The sequence below is a fragment of the Rhopalosiphum maidis genome, chromosome 4 (assembly GCF_003676215.2).
Source record: "Rhopalosiphum maidis isolate BTI-1 chromosome 4, ASM367621v3, whole genome shotgun sequence".
Taxonomy (NCBI): domain Eukaryota; kingdom Metazoa; phylum Arthropoda; class Insecta; order Hemiptera; family Aphididae; genus Rhopalosiphum; species Rhopalosiphum maidis.
Genome location: NC_040880.1, coordinates 51,823,273 through 51,848,354, shown reverse-complemented (window position 1 = coordinate 51,848,354; position 25,082 = coordinate 51,823,273). Strand labels below are relative to the sequence as shown.

At 30.3% G+C, this 25,082-nt stretch overlaps 1 protein-coding gene across 4 annotated transcripts in view; it reads left to right on the top strand.

The window, feature by feature from the left end:
• The window catches only part of LOC113555917 (syntaxin-binding protein 5), a 137,298-nt gene extending 112,453 nt beyond the window's left edge, over positions 1-24,845 (top strand). Inside the window, exons 13-22 of one of the 4 annotated variants that reach the window (XM_026960538.1) lie at positions 3,347-3,755; positions 11,180-11,296; positions 11,488-11,610; positions 14,222-14,335; positions 14,541-14,813; positions 15,600-15,708; positions 17,053-17,136; positions 20,084-20,179; positions 20,246-20,370; positions 22,128-22,393. In XM_026960538.1, the coding sequence (XP_026816339.1) occupies positions 3,347-3,755; positions 11,180-11,296; positions 11,488-11,610; positions 14,222-14,335; positions 14,541-14,813; positions 15,600-15,708; positions 17,053-17,136; positions 20,084-20,179; positions 20,246-20,370; positions 22,128-22,393 (1,716 nt within the window). Of the gene's footprint in view, positions 1-3,346; positions 3,756-11,179; positions 11,297-11,487; positions 11,611-14,221; positions 14,336-14,540; positions 14,814-15,599; positions 15,709-17,052; positions 17,137-20,083; positions 20,180-20,245; positions 20,371-22,127 lie in introns of all 4 variants that reach the window. The other 3 variants (XM_026960536.1, XM_026960539.1, XM_026960537.1) reach the window with 3 other exon arrangements.
• Positions 24,846-25,082: the final 237 nt, after the last annotated feature.

The following is a 25,082-nucleotide window of genomic DNA, read 5'->3' as shown; positions in this document are numbered from 1 at the left end:
ATATATATATCATAATAAGACGTCAGTCCAACACAGGTTATTGTGGGATTTTTAATGTACTTTTGAAAACATCCTCTCGGTACGTGGTAAATATGATATAATATTATGTTATAATGCCTCATACTATACTGACCACTGCCAGTGAGCACATCGAATTATGTATATATACAATGTAAAAATCAATGAAAGATTTTAAAAAACCGTGGTTATTTGAACAAAAACATGTTTTTGAACTTTAGGGGCTGGGGGGCACGGGTTAATCTTAACCGATCGACTTGAAATTTTGTATACTTAATTTGTACATATATTGGAACTAACTTAGAGGGTAAGACTGAAAAATCACCAATATGATGTAGGGCCACCCTAATATATATATTGTATTATTGCTGTGTCATTGTTTTCCAAACTTGTTATAAAAGCTGAAAAATTTTAACAAAGCTCTAAACGTACGTGTAACGTATATTTTAATAAGGACTAAAATAATTTACAAAATGACAAATAAAATACATTCATTTATAATTTTTCAAAGGAATTTTCATTTTGATAGCTTAACCTATTTTTAGTTATAGTTTGATCATATTTTAAATTTCATTTCTCGTTTTTAAATTATCATCATAGTCTATGCTATGTGATGTCATTTTTCAGTGATACTATACATTTTTTATTATCTTTTTAACACGATCATTTAATTTGTTAAAAATTGTGTTTCCTTTAAAAATATTCGCGTAAATAGAAAAACTATCTGAAGACTGAAGACATACCGTATTTATTACTAGAGTATAAATCTGTGCCGTACCTACATATGTGTGCAAGATCATTCTTTTCATTTAGAAATCCCTCCCCCCCTACTACTCACTGTATAATATTGTATATATGGTACATACAATATACAGCCAGCATACGCAATCTCGTTCAACAATTCAAAAATGAGAACAGACGTATAAGTAAATATTATAATGAATAAATTATCAAGGGAATAACAGTTTTTGTGAATTTCGTAAGCACGCAATACCGTCTTGAAAAGATCAATAAAAATAAAATTATAAAATACCACGTGTGCAACCGTTCATTTTTCATTTTTACCGTAACTAAGCGTATACTAATTTATTGTTTATATTCATTGTGATGGTAAATGTAAGCAATCTGTAATATTTACAAATTTGTACATTGTACACGGCCATGGCAATGCGCTTGTTTTTTGATCGATTTTTGAAAAAACAAAAAAAATGACGTAATATTTTGGATTTTAGAAAGCAATGTTTTTGATTTCACATATCCAACTATACTTGTTTCGCAAAAATGTTACACATTTTAAACCCAAGCTTTCAGAAAAATATTTCTCTTAGAAACAATGGTTGTGCGAGTACTATACATAAATAAACGAAATCCTTGAAAATATTAGTAAGCGATTTAATTTCGTTTTTTATTTACAATGATTTTTTAACGTTTCGCAAAATATAGAAGTAATTTCGAGGTTAGGCTATTGAGTAAAAAAATTTACCAAAAAAACCATCGGCAAAAAAAACTCTTCGCACGAAATAAATCGTATAATATTATATCTTAGGAATACATATAGTCCTATATATGCCCTTTTTCTATAATATACTTGTATGTAGTTCTGTATAATATTATAATAAACGTTTTAAATTCGAAACGTTTCGGTGGGCGTCATCAATCGAAGGCGCGCATCTATACCCGATAATAGACTTAAAAGACATCATCACGGAGTAAATTCAATACTTTGAAAATGTTATGCTGGTCGCGTTTTTTTTTTATTATTACGACAATGATCGTTTAAGCTTATGGTCGTCTCGCTGTGGTAGTGAGGAATTGACATTGTTTATATTAAATTTTTTCCACCAAGCTGTCTTGCGGATTGTGTTTTCTATTCTGCGAAAAAGTCAAAGTCAAGGCCGCAGTAACGCTGTGTGCCTTTTTATCGTATTCTGATTATCCTGTGCAATAATGGTATTAAACCTTACCTAACCAATAACCATGATATACCAGGAGATTTCTAAAGTTGGAAAGATCTCAACTATTGAACATGACACGACGGACGACTATGTAGCTGGGACGGCTTAAGATTATAACTATAATACGGTAGCTCACATATACGTATATACGACTACAAATCATTTATTTCGAGGTATAGGCATGCACACATCGTGGAATATAGTGCGTAGACCGTTCTCCAAAACCGTTTTCCTCAGTAATCATAAACATTATATTATACGCCGTGACGCGCGAACCGGGTGGATTCCTCGGGCTATTACGAAACATAAAAAATCGTCGTTTTTCGAAACTGTCATCACCGTATTAAAAGCGTACATAAATCTGACATTTTTACGCTACAGCAAGTGAGAAAAACTTGAAAAAAAAATACATTTCAGCGGCTGTCCTATCCGCCGGAACGCATTAGGACGAAAGATAAAAAACTCGTTGCCTTAATCCTTGTGTATGTATATATATTATTTTACTATAGTTGTGTATATATCGCTCCCAAAACACTTCGAAAAAAAAATTTAAGTGATTTTAGCGTAACTAGAATGTACATTTTTTTTGTTTTGAGAATTACTTTATCCTACGATAACAAAATGTTTTGCATTGTCTATTAGGCTTAAACCAACCAATAACTTAGTATATATTTAAGGTTTCGACGGTTTCGTTTTACTATTGGTATATTTGATACAGTCACTACCAATAAATTAAATTTAATAACATCATTAATAAACATAACGACATTACGATTACTCGCGAATCACCAATATTCATACTATATATATAAAAAAAAACATTCTTACGAGAGTTATAATTTTATCCCGATTTACTTGTATGTATATTTTAAAACCTAAAAAATTCTGTTACGATTTTATTATTTTTTAACGGCCTAGTATTTATTTCTCGCGACCATACTTAAATGGTGGTAGGCAAGGGTCCATCAGTAGTGAAATTATCTTCCACGACCCTTGCAAATGTATGTAAATATATAAAAGATGAATATTGTATTATTAACGTGGACATTTGGTTTCTCTGTCAACTTTGATGTTTTTTGAAAATATATTTTTGCGTGATCTTGGTCTTGCGAAAGCTGTAATGAAATGACTCAATTGAGGAAGTGCGACAGTTAAAAATTTAGTTTCATTTTTCGCTATATAATACCTACGTAGGTAAGTAGGTGTTATATTATGTTCTCGAAATTACAAAAAATAATTAAAAAAAAACGGACCGAGAAATCACTTTGTCCGTTGTTAGTAGGATGTGTGCGTGTGCGTGTACGTGACATCCTATGCGCAGTGTATTTATTGTGGGGTGCGCGTGCGAACGAATAAATACGTCGTTGGTTCAGATAAACGGCATGTGCCTGTCGCCGACTCTGGTCGCCAAAGCGTCGTCGTCATCGAGCCATTTCTCGTTCGGACCGGCGGCGCACGGCGGAAGCGGCGGGCTAGTCGGCAGCGGAGGAGGAATCGGCAGCGGCAGCGGAGGAATCGGCGGCGGCGTCGGAACAGGAGGAGTCGTAGGCGTCGGTGGCGGCGGAGGCTTTTACGGCGGCGGTGTTAGATGCGGCGGAGGCCGGACCACGGAGCCGGTCAGGCGGTCCCGGTCGCAAGGCGGCCAACGCAACAAACTCCAGAAGTGCCTGAGCACGGTGTCCTACTCGGACGACGGTCTGGCCGTGGCCAACACCCGGACCACTCTGTACACTGCTGTCGACCGCCACAACCTACTCGCCACCAGACAGTATTGCAGTTTTGGTAGTACAAATCGCCTCTAATAATAATAATAATAATAATAATAATAATAATAATTGGTAATGATATAGACAGCATCGGTAATCTAACAATATTATTAAAATCTTTAAAGAAGATATAATATTGTAGTTATATGAGTCGTACGCGATACTATCACTACCTCTCTCCCTCTCTCTCTCTCTTTCTCTCTCTCTCTCTCACACACACACACACACATTGTCCCCTCGTTCTGTCTATTTATGTACATACTTATATGACTATTTGCGTGTGTTTTTACTACCATAGTATATATAAAATAGGACACATCTAGGTTGCGTTTGTCTGTCCATCCGTTTGTCCGTCTGTAAAACAGTAGACATTTTACATAATATTATTTATTTATTGCCTCTGCTATGAATATAACGCACAAAAAAAATGTTGAATATTCGTATCTAATGTGATACATTTACATTTATGAAATATGTCCTAAACCCTCGAAATGTGCAAAAACTTATATTGCTAAATAAAAATAAATATCTATTACAAATAATCTTTGTCAACTTTATACTCGGATAACTATATATTCGAAAAAAATATTCAATAATATGAAGAAAAAAACTTGAACGAAACCTAATCAGCCAGACCTGTAGCCAAATCATCAGGTGAAGCAAACCAAATTCTATGTTTCGTTGATAACCTCTGAGGATTTGAAAGTTGGATTAAGCAGGAACATGTCGATTTAAAAAACTGTTGCTATCATTTCAAACGTAGCTCTGAATTATTTACGTTATTTAGATACAGTTCTAAAAAATATCTAATACACTTCTACTGCCAATGGAATTATCTAGTGATAAAATGCATACTTTATACCAACTTAATCATAACATATCACTGTACATACACATTTAATACTTGTTAAGAGCTTTGCCTCCCCCTCCTAGAACCCTGTGGCTACGAATCTGTAACCAGTAGAGTCACCTATTATCAATTCCTAGAAAATCTAATTTCTTCTATGAATAAAAAAAAAATTATGAAAAGCAAATTTAATTCATAGATCTTAATTTTAACGTTTAACTTTAGTTTTATCTAATATTTATTATTACTTTTCTTTTACCTTGCTGAACCTCTTATACATTATTTCGACTTATCTCTATAAATAATTATATTAATTGTTATTTTCCCATTCGATATCATCCTTAAGACATATTTTGTTTCTTTTTTTAACCACTTTTATTTTCTTGTCGTTTATCTATACCATTAATATTATAATAATCATGACAAATAATAAATATCACAACTATATATATCTCTTAATTCATGATATTATTAAGTTAAGTAAATCTCCATATATCATTAGGTATTAATATTAATAACGTCACTGTGCTTCGTTTGCCCGTCTGTCCGTCCGTCTCTATAAATTACACAATCCAATATTCATTACTAATATAGCTTATCATACATTAGGTTCAGGTATACCGTATACAATATGCATAATATATATGTATATATATATTATATTATACATATCAAATATGTAATATACATTACATATGATGTCATTGTAGTATGTATGTAACTGTGACACTATTCAGTCTTCTGGAGACCGCTGATTTGTGTAGTACATTTTTTCCACTATACATATTGCGTATTGCATTTTATATATTATTAAATATTTATATCTTTATTATTACATTTTTCTTACCCCGCTGTGTATTTTTCGAATTATTATATTATTAATTATATACTTTTCTATTATAATTATTGTTTTTCCCTTCGATATCATAACCTATACACGTTGTTTGACTCTTGTGTTTTGTTGTGTTTTTTCGTTTTTTTTCTACCCACCTTTTCTATATATTAGTCGTTATATTACCTATTTATTTATACATGTCATTATTTTTTTATCTTAGACGTTTATTACATCCAAATTCACACCATAAAATCATCAGCATAAACATTATTATATACTATCTTTTGGTTCATAATATATAATAATAATATATATAATATTATTACTATACACAATAATACACCAAACCCATCCTCCCATCTCACCACTGTATGTCATTCAATATACATGTTCGTATTTAAGTACCCCATATTATAAATATATATATTATACATACCTGTATAATCCATGCCCAGGCAGTCGTTTTTCACTCTCATTCGCTCGCAAATTATTACGCCCATCCATTATTACAATTTAAAACGATGACGTCGAAACGATATCATCAGATATATATTATATTATACACACAACGCGCGCCAAGTACAGTCTCGGTTCAAATGCTATACCTATAAAATAAAAATTATACGCATATAAGGCATATTATTATAATATACTTTCGAATGCCATCCACGCGTATTTCACGCGATAACGACTATTATATAACGTTATTACCGTTGTATCATAGATATATCGGTGTTTGAGTGTTTCACATGATTTCGTTTATTTTATACGGCCGCCACGAGTATGGCATTTTCACCCGAGTTGTTATTGTTAAATTTTAAGAGTCGACCGACAACAATACCTACAAAAATTAAAAAAAATATACGAAAATCTTATTCGATTGTTATTATTAAGACGCAGCTATACTTCAACGTGGTGCAGCATTTATCGTCGGCAATCCACCGAAATTTATTTTAAACTATTAATTCGCCAATCTTTAGTGAATGATAATTCAAATAAACTTAACTTATTATAATTATAATTATATATGTATGTATAATATATAAATATATTTTTTTCTATCCCAAACTATAAGCTTCTTAGGACTAAGCCTTGATATGATGCAGATCGTTTGTAATAATAATCGCGTTAAAATTAACTTAATGGCCGAATATAATACCGATAATATTTTCTTTGATTATAATAATATGTATTTTCGTCAAATTTCATAAAATCTAGTTAGGTTAGGTCTACAAAATTCGTTTGAGTCATATGGTAGTAAATTAACCTTACCACTATATTGACTCGACTAATGATCAGTCAGATTTCTATTGCACGATGGGTCATTAATAATTACAGTTGATTTTGACATTTTCTAGTATTCTTATATTGCCCATATGTTTAAACTGTACATTTACATAACAATAATATTGCGATCTTAAAATTACTATATGTATACAGTATAGATCATTTATTTTCTTAATACCGATTAATTATTTCCTGATGATTTTTAAGAACAGATAAAATTTCCATCGATTGGTAGTTCATCAATATAACAGGCAAGCACTTGAAACTTCCAGAAGTGAAACACCTACGTACAATCCTTACATTGTAAATTCTTACACGTATATCGATATCGCAGATATTTTATGCCGTTACACAGAGTTTCGCGTAGATATCCGTTTTTCATTACGAATATTGTCGTTATTATTTTACTATTATTTACGATATTAATTAACGAACATTTTAAAAAAGAAAAAAGTGATGAACCATAAAAATCGTGACAGTAATACACTCCATATTATACTCGTTGCAGAGTGTATTACGACTTTACATTATTATATACCTATTTAATATCGTTATAACATGGATATGGTGTATGTGCGTAATTCGAATCCTATTGATTTTTTTCTTCCACATACGATATGATTCGGATACGGTTATTGCGTTGGATACGCCATATTACAACACCCTTCGGGATAACGATTAAGTACAAATATACACTATACGGTCTCCGATTATATAATAATAATATATTTTATACCCGTGACAATGACAATAATAATACGCAAATTTGCGCGCTCCAACATGTACACGCAGATACGTTTTTTTATCGCCTGAATGGACCAAATGAATAATTTTTCATGTACAGTAATATTTTAATAGCCACCGTCGCATACAAAATATGACAAACAAACGGATTGTTTCATAATATTCATTATTCATATTATTATCATTAATATATTATTTTGTACTATGGTGCGATGGTGGCCATTATACAGAGAGATTCACTGAACTTACCGTCATCATTTTTTTCTTTTAACTAATTTATTAAAATTCTGATCTTTAGAATAATTAAATATACGTAAAGATCATATTTTAAAATTCTTGAGGTTTTTTGTGCTACTTAAAAAACGTACTTAGTATTACCAACTTTTTTTTTTTATAAGAACCTCGTTTTTACTTTAAATTATTTAGCATATAATAGTTTTAATAATTTTAATATACGTAATTCAAAATTCTAACAAGTAGTTTCTTAGCTGTCAAAATTCTCATGTTAAGGTTAATAGTCCTTATAAATTGTTTTTTTGATGATAAAAATAGATTTAATATTTGATCTTTTATTTATTTATACTTGGATCATTTTTACAAATATTGATAGATTAATATTAGTTACTAACAATTTCAAATTACCATTATCCAGCCCGCTATCATAGACTTATTATCTTAAGTACACAAAGTTACACGAACTCTAAAAGTACTTGTTTGAATTTTTATTTTTATACATCAAAATGTTCAATGATTTGCTAAATAAAAATAGAGGAGGGTTCTCATTTGAAATATTGTAGTCTGTATCTCAAAAGGACACCTTTTTAGTTGAACAAGAAATATTTTTGATTTAAAATATGGTATACTTAAATTATGAAAATAACAAAAATAAAATGTTAAATAACTACATTATTAAAGAAGAAAATAGGGGTGAGCATGCTTGGTAAATCATTCTATACGAGAATATTATTATATCGAGTATCTACTAACGATGGCTGTTCGAAATCACTAGATTTAATGACCCATTTGTGTGTGCACAGGCGTCCAACAACTGTTGTCCCATTTAAATGACAATATACTATATTATATATAACGGTGTATGTGTTTAATGTGTTGGTATTATGGTAATATCTTTGGGGCTCGGGACAATTTTGCGGTGGCAAATGCATATCGTTGCACACTTGCACATTATGCGTAATATTTTTCTATATAATAATTGCCCTGAGTAACTAAATTTCAATTTATATCAGGAAAAAAAATATCTTTATATGATTGCTCGATAAAATTTATTTTTATCTTACAAAACATAGTTTTTTAATTTAAACATTAAGTCATGGTTACGATTATTATTTATACATAATTACTTACTTTTTAACATTCGTATATAATTATTTAGACGGCATACTGCAAACAATGTATATATTATACCACCTTTTATTATAACTCACCTACGCATTTTAACACATCAACAATTATTATAATAAACCAAATCGATAATACCTAATTTCATTTTAAGAATAAACAAATACATATACATTTTTCGCATCAAAAGTCGGTGACGTGTCTTTTGACACTTTTAAACATAAAAGTCTTGCACATTTAATTAAGGTTATTTGATTAGCTTTTTTCCCGAGCGCCACATAAATTGGTATCATTAACCCGACGGCATACAACTCTCGTCAGCGGGTATATTAAATATATTATATATTACATACCTATACCTACAGAATTAGTGGGTGTATTATTATTAATTTATAGCATGATTTTATCGATACCATATAAAGTTGTATAGTTTATATAGAAGTCATGAAACGCGACCGTCATAATAATTGTAACGACCGTTTTTATTTTTGTTTTTTTTTTTTCATTATTTTTATAAATCAATCACTTTTTAAAACATGATAACATACCGCGCCATGTCTATCTAATATCATTATTTTCTATAAAAGTCGTCTATATTATTTTTATTATACATTGTATTGTAGTGTCGTTTGACTCATGCCTATAACATATTATATACATATAATATAACATTATACTTGACGTAGTTTTATTTTACCCCTATTCGCATGGCCAAATAAAATATGTGATTATAATACTTTATAGACCCCCTCCTTACTTCACTCCAACACGTGTAATTCGACTAAAAGTGAATAATTTCAAGCACACGCGACGTAGGCTTATTTCATCCGTTTTAAACAGACTACACTTTCTGTTATGATATAATGTTGATGATAATAATAATAATATATTATAATATAATAAACGGCAAACGTGTGTCGTACCGTCATCGTATTTAAAAGAAATAAGAAATTAAAAATTCATCATCATATACAAGCGGCGATGTGTGACTACCAAAACTAGTGTGTGATGTATATTCTTTGTTATGTGAATATTTGTACATGTTATATATATTACATATGTATTTACATATATATATATATGTAAATATATATTAAACTTCTCTCTATCGCCTCTTCAACATTGTGTTATATTATTATATTACAACTGTCTGCTTTAACTTGTGTCTGGCCACACCCGTGTGACCCACCGCTCTCTATCACTATATTATACTATTATACGTGTACGTAATATACAATCTTTTCTCTATCCCCTTTGATCTTTTACCCACTCTATCCTTCTCTATAAATTATGTGTCTAATTGTCTCTCTCTCTCTCTTAATATTAGATTATGTGTTTTTGTCTTGTTGTTTTTTTTTTTTTTAATCGTATTTCTTATATCTATTCTTCTTGGTTTTTTTAGCCTTAAAACACAAATTTGTTGTGTCTCTATTATGTGTGACTCTTAACAACGCTCTTCGAATCAGCCCCGACGACGCGCGCGTTGTTTATTTACCAATATTATGCACATTCTGCATATACATACCCTGACCTAACTTTACCTAATTACGAGAAATTGTTACATTACTGTTATTATATTATTATCATAACGCTGCTGCCCGCGCGTGTGCTGCGTTACACGTTTTTTTCATAACACACATATTTACTATATTACCATACATATATTTATATATATGCGCATTGCATATAATAATGAATATTAAACTTAACGATTACTACCTATATATTATCATTATTATCAAATTGTTATTTTTCACACAACTCGCGTGTAATCAATATTATAAATTTATAATATAATATACATGCTAATAATATACTCAACTGCGTAAAAAAATTGTAAATACATACTTAAAAACCGTCGCAAACGCTGTAAATAAAAATGTAAAACATTCGTTAACGGAAAGTTGTAAATACCACATATCGCTTGGCATGCGCACTTTTGCACGTTTTTTACCTATTGCTTTACCTTATTAATGTACATATATTATATCAATTGTATATCGTAATAACAACCTGTATAATATTATATACAGTATACTGTATACATATATAACATATATATATTACGTTTAATACGTAGTTATACTATTATGCATGAGTAAATACGCTTTTTGTGGTGCACGTATAAAATTTAATGTAATAATTCTTATATTGTTCTAAATTTACTAAAAATAGTCAAAATTTCTTCTAATTGACATTATTATAATATATTATTATCTATTATAATTATGGTTAACACATATAAAAAACAAAATACATATAATGATAATAATACAAACTGCTTTTATAATTTAACCACTTAATATTATATATTAGTGCACACGTCTATTATTCGAGTGACTTACGTATGTTGTTTTTTCCGGTCTAGACAAGTTGGACAGCTCGTTCTCCAGATCACGGAGTTCTAGTATGTCGAGCTTAGATAACATCACCACGGAGTCGATACAGTGTTTGACGTTCGGCGATTCGTACACGAAGAAATCCGGTACCTACCTAATGAGTTTTTCGAGTACCTTCTCATAATATCCTTCACCACACCACGTGCGCAACTGCGCGGAGTCCATATTACTCTTCCTGTCGTTCCTGTTCAAAGTGTTCCTCAATTAATTTATGTTTATATTATATATGTTAAATCTATGTATAATTTTCGTATTTTTCTTTACGCTTTCGTTTCAGATCCGTCTAACTTCCCGACCCTCTGGATAGGCACCAGCGTGGGGTCGGTGCTCACAATAATGATCAATCTACCACCTCCCGGAGAACCCAGGACCACGCAACCCGTAACCGTCGCCCCTTGTGGTGAGTTTTTTTTTTTTGCTTTCACTCCCCAACCAATGAGAACGAATTCACTTTAAAAATATCAATGGTCTTCGTCTGTTAACAAAATCGTATTTTCCTATCTCTTTTTTTTATTTTTGGTCTATATATATATATATTCATTTCCGGCAAACGTCACCCGTATGTAGGTCATTAGATTCGTCCCAGATAATTTTCAGATTAAATTAAAACAGAAAAAACAGTAAATATATGCGTGCCGTAATCTGATTACAGCGTCGTATACATATAATTGTCGAGCGACTTTTAATGCTCCAAATGATGCGAATAATGTTCTAGTGTTTTTTTTTTTTTTTTTGCACTTTTTTTGTGATCGTATTTACAAGCAGCACTCGAGACTTTAAATACCATTTATTGTATATATCCAAGTAGGACGTACTGTTGGAAAATATAAATGTATACATAATACATACTAAACATATACTAGTGTATTAAATTTAGGTATATATTATGTTAATCCGTTCAGACAGACGCACAATTTAAATATCGATTTTTATTTCACTTGTTTTAAATGTACGTAGTGTATTTTTCAATCTGTTTCAAAAGGTTTCGCATATTTAAAAATGTTTAATTGGTAACTTCAACTGACTGTTTTTATATTCACAGATAACTGAAATGTATCGTATACAACTCATGAAAGATTATAATTTATCATGTTTAACAACCCATTTCTTTACATCTTACTTCATTTTTTAGTAAAAAAACCTAAGACTTGTTTCAAATACCTAAAACGTTATTACGAAATTAATTACTCTAAAACCTTTTTTTTTTTAAATTATTTGAGGTTCACTGAACTATAAGAATACTTGCATAGAATTTAAAATTCTTTGAACTTTTTAAAAATAAAAACTAACGTTTCACCAATTTATTCAAAAAAACTATAGTAAGGTCTCTGATTCTACAATAATGTAGGTATTTTATTAATTATGATACTGCATATTGCTTTAATTTTTACATATAAACAATATAAATCGTATTTTTATAGGACTTTTTTTTTTTTCTTAATGCATACTTAATTACAAATCGTTAATTTAGAATATAAAATGAAAACAATTATTGAGTACATTTGTTATACTCTCACGACGCGCGATATTTAATTAAACAATAAACTCTAAACTTGCAGATTTTATTGAACAATATGAATATAAAACACATAACGCAAAAGTGTTATAACATAAAATGGCGTACGAATTTAAAACGGCGTAAATAAAAATAACAACACAATTTAAAAATAAAAACGGCGTGGTGCGATAATTTTTCATTTAGACCGTTGAAATGTTTAATAGTTTTTGACGCTAAAGCTCGATTTCTGAGACACATTACATTGCAGCAGCGACGATTGAAATAATCAGAATAAAAATTATTCTCGGCGGATACAATTCTAAAAATGTTAATATAACATGTTTTAAATAATACATAGAAATGAGTATGATAAGTGTACAATTAGAGTAACTATTTTTGTAAATGTTTTAACATGATTTGATGCTTAAGTTATAACATTAATTGTATTGATATAAAACCGATAAAACTTATATCGTCTTTAATCTCTTAATCGAGTGCCCAAACTATTTTACATCGAAGCACATTAGAATTAGTTATTACAAGTCGCGCAAACTTTAAATAAACATTATTTCTTTTCCAATAATAAGTAATTTAGATCCAAAATTCAAGATAGTACTATCTTTAATTGTGCTCAGGACATCTTAAAAAAAAATACATTATCAAGTTTTCATGACACATCCTTTGAAAACCCCTATATTTTAAAGTATCATAAAGTCTTCTGCAGACGCACATTCTACGCCGGAAAAGCTCATACTGTGGGCGCATATATACTTATAAAACCTTTACAGACAACTGCATTGTAATATACTCGTACATTAATTATATAAGTAAAATAACACCTGGCAAAGTCTTTTATTGTCAAAAATGTAACAAAAAAAATTATTTACTAATATTATTTTACAGTGTAATAATACTATTTCAATTTCTGTATAAAATCTTTCATTTGGCCCGTATTCCCATATTAACGCTTTATACACTAATTTTCTTGGTCTATTAAATATAATGTATACAATGTTAATTGTAGTGAAATGTTTAGGCTTTTTCGTAATTTTGTAGTATGTTTCGCAAAACGATACAACGAATTTAAAAAAACAACACTACCATGTAATTAATGTTTCTATAATAAAAAAATCACTACATTTACACATTTTGACCGTTTACATGAATTTATACGGTGTGTATACATTTTGCGCAATTTGAATACCAAAACTGTTATACAAATTTACGACAGATATTTTGTTTTACGTCCTGATTTACATGAACCTGTATCAAAACCGAAGTTGTTATAATATACGTATATGCTTTGGTTCGGTTAGATTTTTACTCATAGTCATCCGTGTAACCCTGCAGGTATTACCACATTTCAAGTTATTACCACGTCAAACCACATTTAACAGTACGTTTTTGAACAGATGTGTAAATTGTTTTGGAAAAAAAACCCGTTGCCAAAGAATATTGATTATTTTTTTTCTGTTTTTATTTATTTATTTATTTATTACTGGTTTTTACATAGGTACGATATTCAGACTGAAGGGCGGAGTGCTTACCATGTCGTTTCTGGACTGCAACGGTGCATTAATACCCTACGCGTACGAAGCGTGGAGAGACGAGGGCCGAGACAAACAAAGTAAACTTCATTTATTATATTAATATTATACCAAATAGTCTTCGTCGCCCAATACCGCGGTCCGTGGTTTTATTAACATTAAATCATCGCCCAACCAGACCAACATACTCGTTCGTACCTATAAACGATAAATTTCGGGTTATTTTGTCGCAATTTGACATAGCAATGGCGATATAATTATAATAATAATCCGATCGTGTTGCAGAAACGCCAACCAAAAACTCGAGCGGACTGAACCGTATGTCACCAGCGCTAACGGGTAGCTCGGAGAGTGTGTCCAGCAATCCCGGGGGCGTCAGCGGTTCGAGTGTCGCACAGCTCCAGCAACAGTCGCAGGTATCGTGCGACCGACAGTTCGTGACCATCGTCAGTGAGAAACAGGTCAGGGTAGTGGCCCTGCCGTCGCAGAACTGCGTCTCCAAACATGTGATACCCGACGCCGACTTCATGGTCAAATCTGAAGTCATATCCATGAAAGGTAATCTCGCCCCAGTTCTATTTATTTGAAGCAGATTTATGTGGTTGTAAGAAAAAAATAGAAAAAGAGAGAGAGACGAACAGCGTTATGATCGATGTCGATTTGAAACATTTATGGGTAACGTTATGAATTTATCATCGGTTCTGGGATGAATATGCATTTTTTTAGTTCAGTAATATTTCTATGTAAGTACGTGATTTCGCGTACGTCTGAATCATATCAATCTCATGGATACATATACACATTTCTGGTGATACGATTGAACAATTCTTTTTTTTTGTTTTCACATATCAAACTGTATAATGTAAAATATGGGTTGGGTGCCTATATATTATATTGATAATATATTATTATTGCAATACCGTATATCTGATGGGAGGTTTAACTCTCCGAAAACATGGAATTCAATTTCAAGTTTTCAATATTAAAGTTTACGCAAGTTTACGTAATATCATGATTTTTACTTTACAAATCCTCCTCAAAAGTATTTTTTTTCTTTTTTAAACTCGCGGTTTTGTATTGCTAATATCTACAAATATCTAACAGTTATAATATATTTGAAAAAAATACCAAAATACATATACGTATTAAATATACTTATATGATAGCAATAAATTGATCTTTTGGCAGAAAATTCTTATACGACGTACAGTCACATACGTCTATCGTAGATTGTCAATTTCAACTCTCTTATCACGTCTAACTATAAAAATAACTAAATCTCAATTTAATCTAATATATATGCTTTCACACTACCTGACTGGATAAATATATTTTCGTTTGCAGATAGCGTATGCCTGGCATGTTACATATCCAACGGCCATATAAACATCTATAGTCTGCCGAGTCTCAAGGTGCTGGTGGATGTCGACTTCCTGGCGCTGTCCGACCTAAGGTAGGTACCTACAAACAGCAACGGCGTTATCGTTACGCGCTGATTTTTTTTCTTTCCCCTTCTATTTCTATTTTCGTATTTGAAATATATTTCCTAAAGAGAGGCATGTCTCTCTAATATATACCTATATAAATCGTATATTAAAAAATGCGCACATATATAATATAATATATCGTCGTCGGGCCTGGCTTAAAGGTTGTACGTGGCACGATAGTGAAATTTTTTGTTGGGATTTATAAATGTATTTTATCATGAACGTGTTGGTGTTTGTTAAGGTGGGGTAAAATCGAATAGTGTTTTATATTTGCAAAGCCAAGCCAATTGTGGTGTACGATATATGATATTATAAATATTTCGCAGTATATCTATGTGTGTCGCTTTATAAGACAAATTTTTTTCACAACACAACGAATTTTTTATGTTTGTTGTACATTTTTAATCGCGATAATGTTATTATACATGTACAAATGATCGTATATCATTTTTCCGAAATTAATAAAATTCTATCTCGTTAAAAAATTGGTTTCGGAAACAGATTAAGCGTAGTTTCAATTTCCTGCTTTTTACCCGACCAAGGAGAAAAAATCGATGCTTAAGAAATTACTACAACCCGGGTAGTATTTATTTATTTTTTCGTTTGGCGTTGAAATGGCATTACGCCAAGTCAACCACGTTGAAATAACCTTATTCGTTTTACTCTCTGCAAATATCATAATTATTAATATTTAAGGTAAATATAGAGCATATATAGATAAGCATATTATCATGTGTAATATTATATAATACTACGCGTAGCTATAAAACGCGAATTGTTTCTATTATCTTTCAATTTTCTTAACCCCTTACCATTAGTTTTATATTTTCTACCATATTATTTACTATATTTCAAAACTATTTAATTGTTATATCTTCCAAGTTTACTAATATATATAATGATTAATGACAAACTGTGTCAATATAATATTGTATGTTAGGTGGCATATTAACGTGTAAAATCATATACATATCAAAAAGAGTTGCGGAGTACCTATTAATATTTATTATTTTTTATAAACCTATTGGACTTTTATTACGTATAGAAATATCATATAATAATAATTATAATATTATATGCCATCGCATATAGTATTTTTATGATATTATAACAACTATCACAACGCATCAAACATAATAACTGTGAGTGTGATGGTTATTATGTGATCATTATTGTGTGCAATTCACCATGACCGTCTGTGAACTGTAGAATTATTTTTTTTTTTTTAATACTTAACCGTTCGGTTATTTGTCGCCTCGGACTATGTGTTTATTAGTGTTTATTATCTCTATGGTTTGTATTGTGGCCAGTTTTCAGACCCAGAAACAGGGCATAGTTGACCCAATGTTATCCATATGGGGCCAACAGATGTTTGTCAATGAAGACACTGACCAGTAAGTCGTGAACACTAGGAACGCCATACAACATGACAGATACACACACACACACACACACACACACACACACACACACACACACACACACACACACACATGCATACAAACAAAAACACATTACACATATCAGTGTATATATTGTAGATACGAGCTGTTAGACGTTAATACTCATAAAAAAAATTTAAATTAAATTAAATAAATAATAATAAATCGAATTCTAATGCCACAAAAATGGCTATATAATTATATTTGTATTTATCTATAATACATAAAATATATAACCATGCAGCGTATACATTCATAAATATTGTTAGCACCCTCTTCAACACCTCTTTTATTGTACTTTACACAACTTTAATATTTCAATTGTTTTATCCCAGTGATCCGATGGTTTTGATTTTATCAATAGTGTTATTGCATTCTCAGTGACAAGTACCTATACATGTGTATATATATTTGTATAAAACACTTTTAAAATAAAATTTATTATTTTCACTGATTCGATTTTGAAACAGAATATTGTTAAAAGCGTTTCAAGTTTATAATATCCTCTGGAATTTGTAGCCCGTAAATTCTATGTCAGTGTTAAATTGATTTTTATTTTTTATCAAACTATATGCAATGTTTTTATTTCTTAATACAGTTGCTACAACTTCTAGATTATTCATACGTCAATAGGTATTATATTTACAATACATACCCATGAATTTCGTTTGTCTTGCGAGTTTAATTCGAACTTTGAACCTAAATATGTATTTTGTTGTATAGAAACCTTATTCGGTGAATAAAGTTACGATGCTTATCATTTAATGACAACTTGTGTATATATAGGTTTATATTATCCAAAAAGTTTTCATACCACGCGTAATATACCTATACCTCGAACCGTATTATTACAAACATCAAAGTTTTGAAATAATATTAAAATGTTCACAGTTCACTGTAATAAATGTATGAAAATGATTCCATGTCCGTGTCATTAATGTAATAAACCACTGCAATCTAATATAATTTAAGGGAGGTATTTTCTTGACAGCACATATTTACGAGATATATAAATTACATAAAAATGAACCGATATATATATATTTAGTATAATCTTTGAAAACATCTTGGTATTGCAACCTTTTTGTTGACCAAGCCATCACAGACACTCATACCCTGTGATACATTACTACAATTGCGTACAAACATTATATATATATAAGACATATACAGTAACAATATACACTAAGTACGTCTAACGGCTCGGACCTGACACAAATGTACAGTAACACACTTGCACTTAGATCTTTTCTGGTTTTAATTTACCTTCAGATTTAACCTTGACCTATTTAGCTATACCATCTCCTTTAGCATGGATACCTAACCCAATACCTAACTCCATTCCATCCAACAGCTCGTTAACAAGTGAACGTATATATGTATATAAAATGCAGCTGCATTATGTGACGCTCGGCTTTTTGACGACCCTTCACCCCCACCCGTGTACGGCTTTTCCCATCATTTTTGTACATTTGTTCTCGTGTTTTTGATTGAATCTCAGTCCATTTGTATTATACATACACGCTATTTTTGTTTTTATATTTTTGAACTGTAATCAAATTATCGTCAGAAGCTTTATAATGCTTCCAGTGCGTTTCAAAAGTCCGAGCGACAACCTTGGACTATGGATTTTCCGAAATATTCGAAAATCCTGGAAGTTTACTCTATTGAAAAACGCTGGTTCCAGAATTTTCTCTTACATACATTAAATATTTGACAATGTCCGTTACGGGTTATCGTCGGACTGCTGGAACGTACGAATAAATTACAAAAACAATTTTAAAAGAACCATTGGTTAATATTATTATTCTGATCGTGCAGCACGTTAACCCAATGCTTTGATATAAGATTAATTTTTTATTTAATTTTTTTTTTGTTTTGCATGTACTTCTCTAACATGTTAATCTATTATAACATTATATATTATGTATAACTCCCTAGCACTCGACTGTAAATATTGCAACAAGCTGTCCGATTTTGTTTTTACTAGGAAACTATCGCGACCAAAGTCTAAATGAAACTAGGCTATCATATATACACCAATCACTCACCTTAACATAAGTCTATAATTGTCTTAGCTATATCTAATATCCTGTGTTATATACTATCAATTCCCGTTAATTTTCAAACTATTATCGTGCACGTCTTCGAAATTCAAAAACTCGTACAGATCAATATACAAGTCGTCCAACGCAGCAACATTAAAAATAGTTAACGTGACTGACCTCGCGACAATAATAATAATTTTAAATTTCTTACGAGTTTTTGGATACATTGCGAAGACCCTCTATCATTTGCACACCAAACCTATGTTTTAGAAAAGCACAATATATCTATGTACAAAAACAACGGAACAGGATAAAGGCGCTCCTATTAGTTCTCGCCAAATTGTAAAAAGACTTAACACATATAATTGTATATACTACATTATATTTGACAAGCTAAACGCATATAAATATCAATTTGTGTACAGTTAAACAAATCAATTGTGTGTGTATTACAACACAGTATTAGTCATTGTATCGAGTGTAATTTTGTACAAAGGCCACAACGAAAAATTAGGGTTTTCGTTATTTTTCACAACATATATTATTATAGTCTATAGCGTCTGTAGAGTTTTTTTCAATATTTATTATTTATTATTATTCTGATATTAATATTATTATTTTTATTTTTATTATTATTATTATTATTATTATTGTTGTTGTTGTTATTGGACACTGGCAAATGTATAGAGTGTGAATATGTCCCAAATTATTTTATTTATTTAATCATTTTATTTCGTTATTATTATTATTGTTATTTTTTATTATTATTTAATCCTCTTTTATTTTTTTTAACTACATCTTTAAATCATACATAGTCATTAACGTTTATGTTTGTGTGTATATTTCTATAGAATTGCCAAGACGTTTTGCTTCAGTAATCGAGGACATGGATTGTTTTTGAACACGCCGTCTGAGGTGCAGAGATTTTCTGTTTCCACTGAATTCTGGTGAGTTGTATTTATTATGATGATATTTTCCCCTTAAAATCACACAATATTTAACGGATGTTTTAGCCAAAGTCTACCAGAAATGATGGGTGAGCTGTTTCAACCTCACGAGATGCCTGAACCGCCTAAGCAAAGTTTCTTTATAGGACTCTTTGGAGGTGGCTCTAGATCCATCGACCGTGAAGAACTGTGTATGTAACATTTCCATTAATTAAATGTATTAGAATAATGACACCCACCCCCTAATCTTTTACGTTTTGATCCCATGCTGGCTAACTACCAAAAGTCAAATGTTAACGATATAAATATATTCTATACTCGTATTACTTAATATTATTTCCTCACGCCTCGTAAAAATTTTAAAATTGATTAAATTAATTTTATTACTCTAACTTATAATATTGAACATAATCAATAATTTAATAATAATAATATGGTATTTACTGTTAATAAACTTTGATATTTTATTTCAATTTCCATAAATTATTTTTACTTAACATACTTATTACTGTGAATAATTATTTTCCGATGCATAATGATATATACTTTATATAGGTATAATAATCGTTCTTAATTTAATGGCATTATTCCATGGATCTCTTAACGTCTACATATTTTATACTTACCTTAAAACTAACCTGTTTTAGCGCTGTTTTTAAATTTAATCTCGGCCAAAAGCATGGATAATACATTTCCATCCAATATTGTGATAATAACTTAGCGATTTATAGAATTATTCCAAGTATGTAGGTCCTGCAGCTGTTCTAGAATCAGTGGATTATTCATCACAACAATTTAAACGTTATTTTTTACAATTCGATTCATACGTTTTTAAATACATTTTATTTTTAAATCGTATAATTATTATAAGATATCAATACATAGTTTGTTACGAAAGATTATTGTTATAACATTTACTAAAGGATCTGAGCATTGTAAACCGTGTGTTTTAAAAACATTGCCTGCAGCAATACCGATGGTTAAATAATTACACGAATCTGTAAGTTGCAATAATATAAGTGAAATGATACGAATTTGTATCAAGTGTGCATGTCGCTAGTAAAATCTCGTACTCTTTGTCTTCGATCCATTTATTCTTTCGAGCAATTACTTTTAGAAATTTATCCGCAGCAGTGGTTTTATTTCCTATTTGCTCTCTTGTCTTCATCAATCACTGTTATACCGTCAGTAACATCATGCACTGTGGTTTCTTTATTTCAGTTTTCTGGGTTAAAACGTAAGGTTCGAATTTATGGACTAAACAATATCGATCAACGTGTTTTTTTTTTTGCTTCTCGTCACGATTTTGCAATGAAGAAACGAACTCTCCCTTTGCACTGTGTATTATATATAATACATACGCCTGTAGATAGACGTCCGGTCCCTCTGAGAAATTTTCCGATGGTCGGTGATTTGACATTTTCGTTGATACTCCAATACACAATCGACCTAGACACCTATAGTAAACGTTCAAAGTAATTGAACCGAATCGATCGGAAAATAAATTACATTGATGAAATATATTTTAACAAAAAAAAAAACATGATATTTTATGGTTAGGTATACATTTATCAGATATAATCGTAAATTAAAACTCTTAAATCATTTTAAAAAACTTTACTTTTTTCATTATCATTACTGTATCTAATAATTAAATAGTTATAATGTATAATAATACTTATCTATAGAATATATATTTTATAACGTAACAATTACGTAAATATCTAATTGTATCAAAACATACAAAACATACTTTCGTTGGGTGGAAGGCAAAATATGACTATCAAACGTTTGATACTTTAAAGATGGTTTCACTTATACCAATAAATAGGTAATAAAGTTTATCGTTTAAAAACTATTATCGTTTTAAACAAAATTTCCCCCATCATATAGGTTATTATTTATTATTATTATTTATTGGGGTTTTTTTATATGTGTTTTCAAACAGTTGGTGAGTCTACCAGCGGTAAGGCACCGAAACTTGTGGCCAAACTTGTGCCCGGTCCGTCAGCCCAATTAGACGCTCTTGGCAATCGAGCGAGCACGGCGGCCAGCGAAATATCGAGAGCCCATCTATTGGCTGTGGAACGTGGTGAGAAGCTCAGTAACCTAGAAGATCGCACCGCTAGGATGATGAACGAAGCCGAACAGTTTTCCTCCAATGCCCGAGAATTGATGATGAAGAATAAGGACAAACGATGGTACCAATTGTAAACCCATCGCTTTAATTTTGTTTTTCTCTTCCTCGGTATATATACTATCTCCCCACTCTTTCTTTTTCTCTCTTTCTCTCTCTATATATAACTATCTTACACATAATATATACACAAACGTATTAAAATGTCACCCACACACCGAAAAATTGTATTTAAAAAAAAAAATTTCCTTGTTAACAAATTTCGCTTTAAAGATATAAAAAAAACTATTTCGCTAAATATACTCTCGTGCCATCTAATTAAATAAAATATTAGACGTTAATTAACGTGGTTAAACATAGTCTAACCTATTACCTATTTATAGGTATGTACATATGTGCATATATTTTACTATTCATCGATTAAATTATTTGCGATTTTAGTCGACCGCAAGAACATAATATTATTATATCGACACGCAGACATACCATCCCATTACTATAATAGTATTACGTCGAGGAACACAACAATTTATCGTCGTTCATAACCAATTTATTCTTTTAATTTCAACCGAAAAATGATACCACTCGTTGATAATATGTGTATATGTATATATAAATGTGAGTACATATACATTATATATATATATAGTGTAATTATTATTTTAAGGATAATAATATAAACTCATTAGTCATTTGATTGCATATTTATATTGTATTACTCTTAAAATATGATTAAATCAACATAAAAAACGGGCTGTGGTTGTAGTAATATAAGTAAGGTGTATTTAAGTCATAAATATATTAAATTGATAGTTTCTTTATATATTATATAATATATATATATAGAAATAATAATTCGCGGTTCTTACCATATGTGCTAAATTAATAGCGATCGAGTAAGGAAAATCAAAACTAAACAAGATATATCTCAATAGGTACCTAGATTTTAATGCCCGCCGGATGTATTTTTATAAGAGTATATTGTATACCTCTGCTAAAAGTTAAGTATACCAAAATTGTACAATTACCATCCTGTGTGTGTGTGTGAATGTGGCAGGCTGTTGTGATTATTATGAAGCGATTTGTGCCTTAAAAGTAAGATACTATATATTATAATATATAGTCTACGGTGAAATAAACTGTTTCTAGGGGCTATTAATATTATATTGTAGTGTAAATTGTTATATTATTAATATTTTCTTTGATATATTTATAATCGAACGGGATTTATATAGATACGTTGTAGGTAAATGTAATAATAATAATAATAAGAGAATCATGATGTGTTTTCTGTTTCACGATATTTGGCCTTCCGAAATACGAACACGATATTATAGTATAAATTTTATTACTTATTAAAATCGTATAGAGCGTGAGGGAAAAAATAAAAATCTCTCCTAGCCTGAATAAATGCTGCTTTACCTCAACAAAAATCTTTACCCTAATAATGGTTTTCCCATTTTTTAAAGTCTAGTCAAATGATATAAAAGCCGCGTAACTGTATCAAGAATGAGTGAATATAATATTATATACGACCAAGTCATACAGAATTCGTTTGGGGATCAATACGTTTTAGCTTATATATATACATATTATATATTTATATCTATTTATTATAATAATATAAAATTATTATTATTATTATTATTACACTAATTGTAGCTGTTATATTTTTTTCCAAAATATTTTCTCATTTCGTACTTGTTTTTCTATAGATTAAAAAATAATATTATACTATAATGTAAGCAAAATAACATTAGTTTTAATTTAAGAATATTTATTTATAACTACACTACAATTATGTGAAGATAATTTTACGTTTCCCTGTACATATATATTATACTATATTATATTATAGTGATAATTATATTTATGTGTACGGTATGTGCGTCAAATATGGCTCTCGAGGGATCTCGTCTCGGGTCTATCGTGATTTTCATGTAGCTTTTTCGTTATCTCAACAAGAACACAAAAATATTTACGGACGTCTATTTTGTTTTCGTAAAATACAATATTATTGTATGTATCATACAAATTCTAAATGAACCAGTCTTAATCGTTACGTATAATACCTATCGTATTATTATATTTACTCCCATACGGCACATTATACACGATTAAAAAAACATTATTTTTTCCCCAACATAATGCTATTTCCATGCCCATGCACAATAAAACATACGCGCACATTACCTCGAACAATTTTCCACCATAATAGAACCGCCTGTCAATGTTTTAATTTCTTGTGCGTAAGTAATTTTTCCGACGAGTAATTTTTCACGATTCGCTCGCGCGACTCTTTCCTTCTCTCCGGCTCAACGACGCTACCACTGGGATAGGAAAATCGTTATTGATGGAAATTTGGCCCCGCAGGACCCGAGCGAGATGCAACAGACAAGCCATAAATTACCGGAAAAAAAGAATAATAATAAGAATGTGATATAAAAAAATAATATATATATACAAAATCCACTGGTTAAAAATTGTTCTGTTGACACTTATTGTTTTTTTATCATTTTAAAATATATATTATATCATATGTTTGTACATGCATACAATATATATACATAAATATATATATTTATTTACTAAAGATCGGTTATTAAACATTTTATATGTATTTACACAATATATATATATGTATATATTTCATATATATACGTGTGTGTGTGTGTGTATAAATAACATTGAGATATTAACCAGATTTTTTTCTTAATTTACATAGATTTTAACATACGCGAAAAAGCAGATGCGTTCATTTCTATC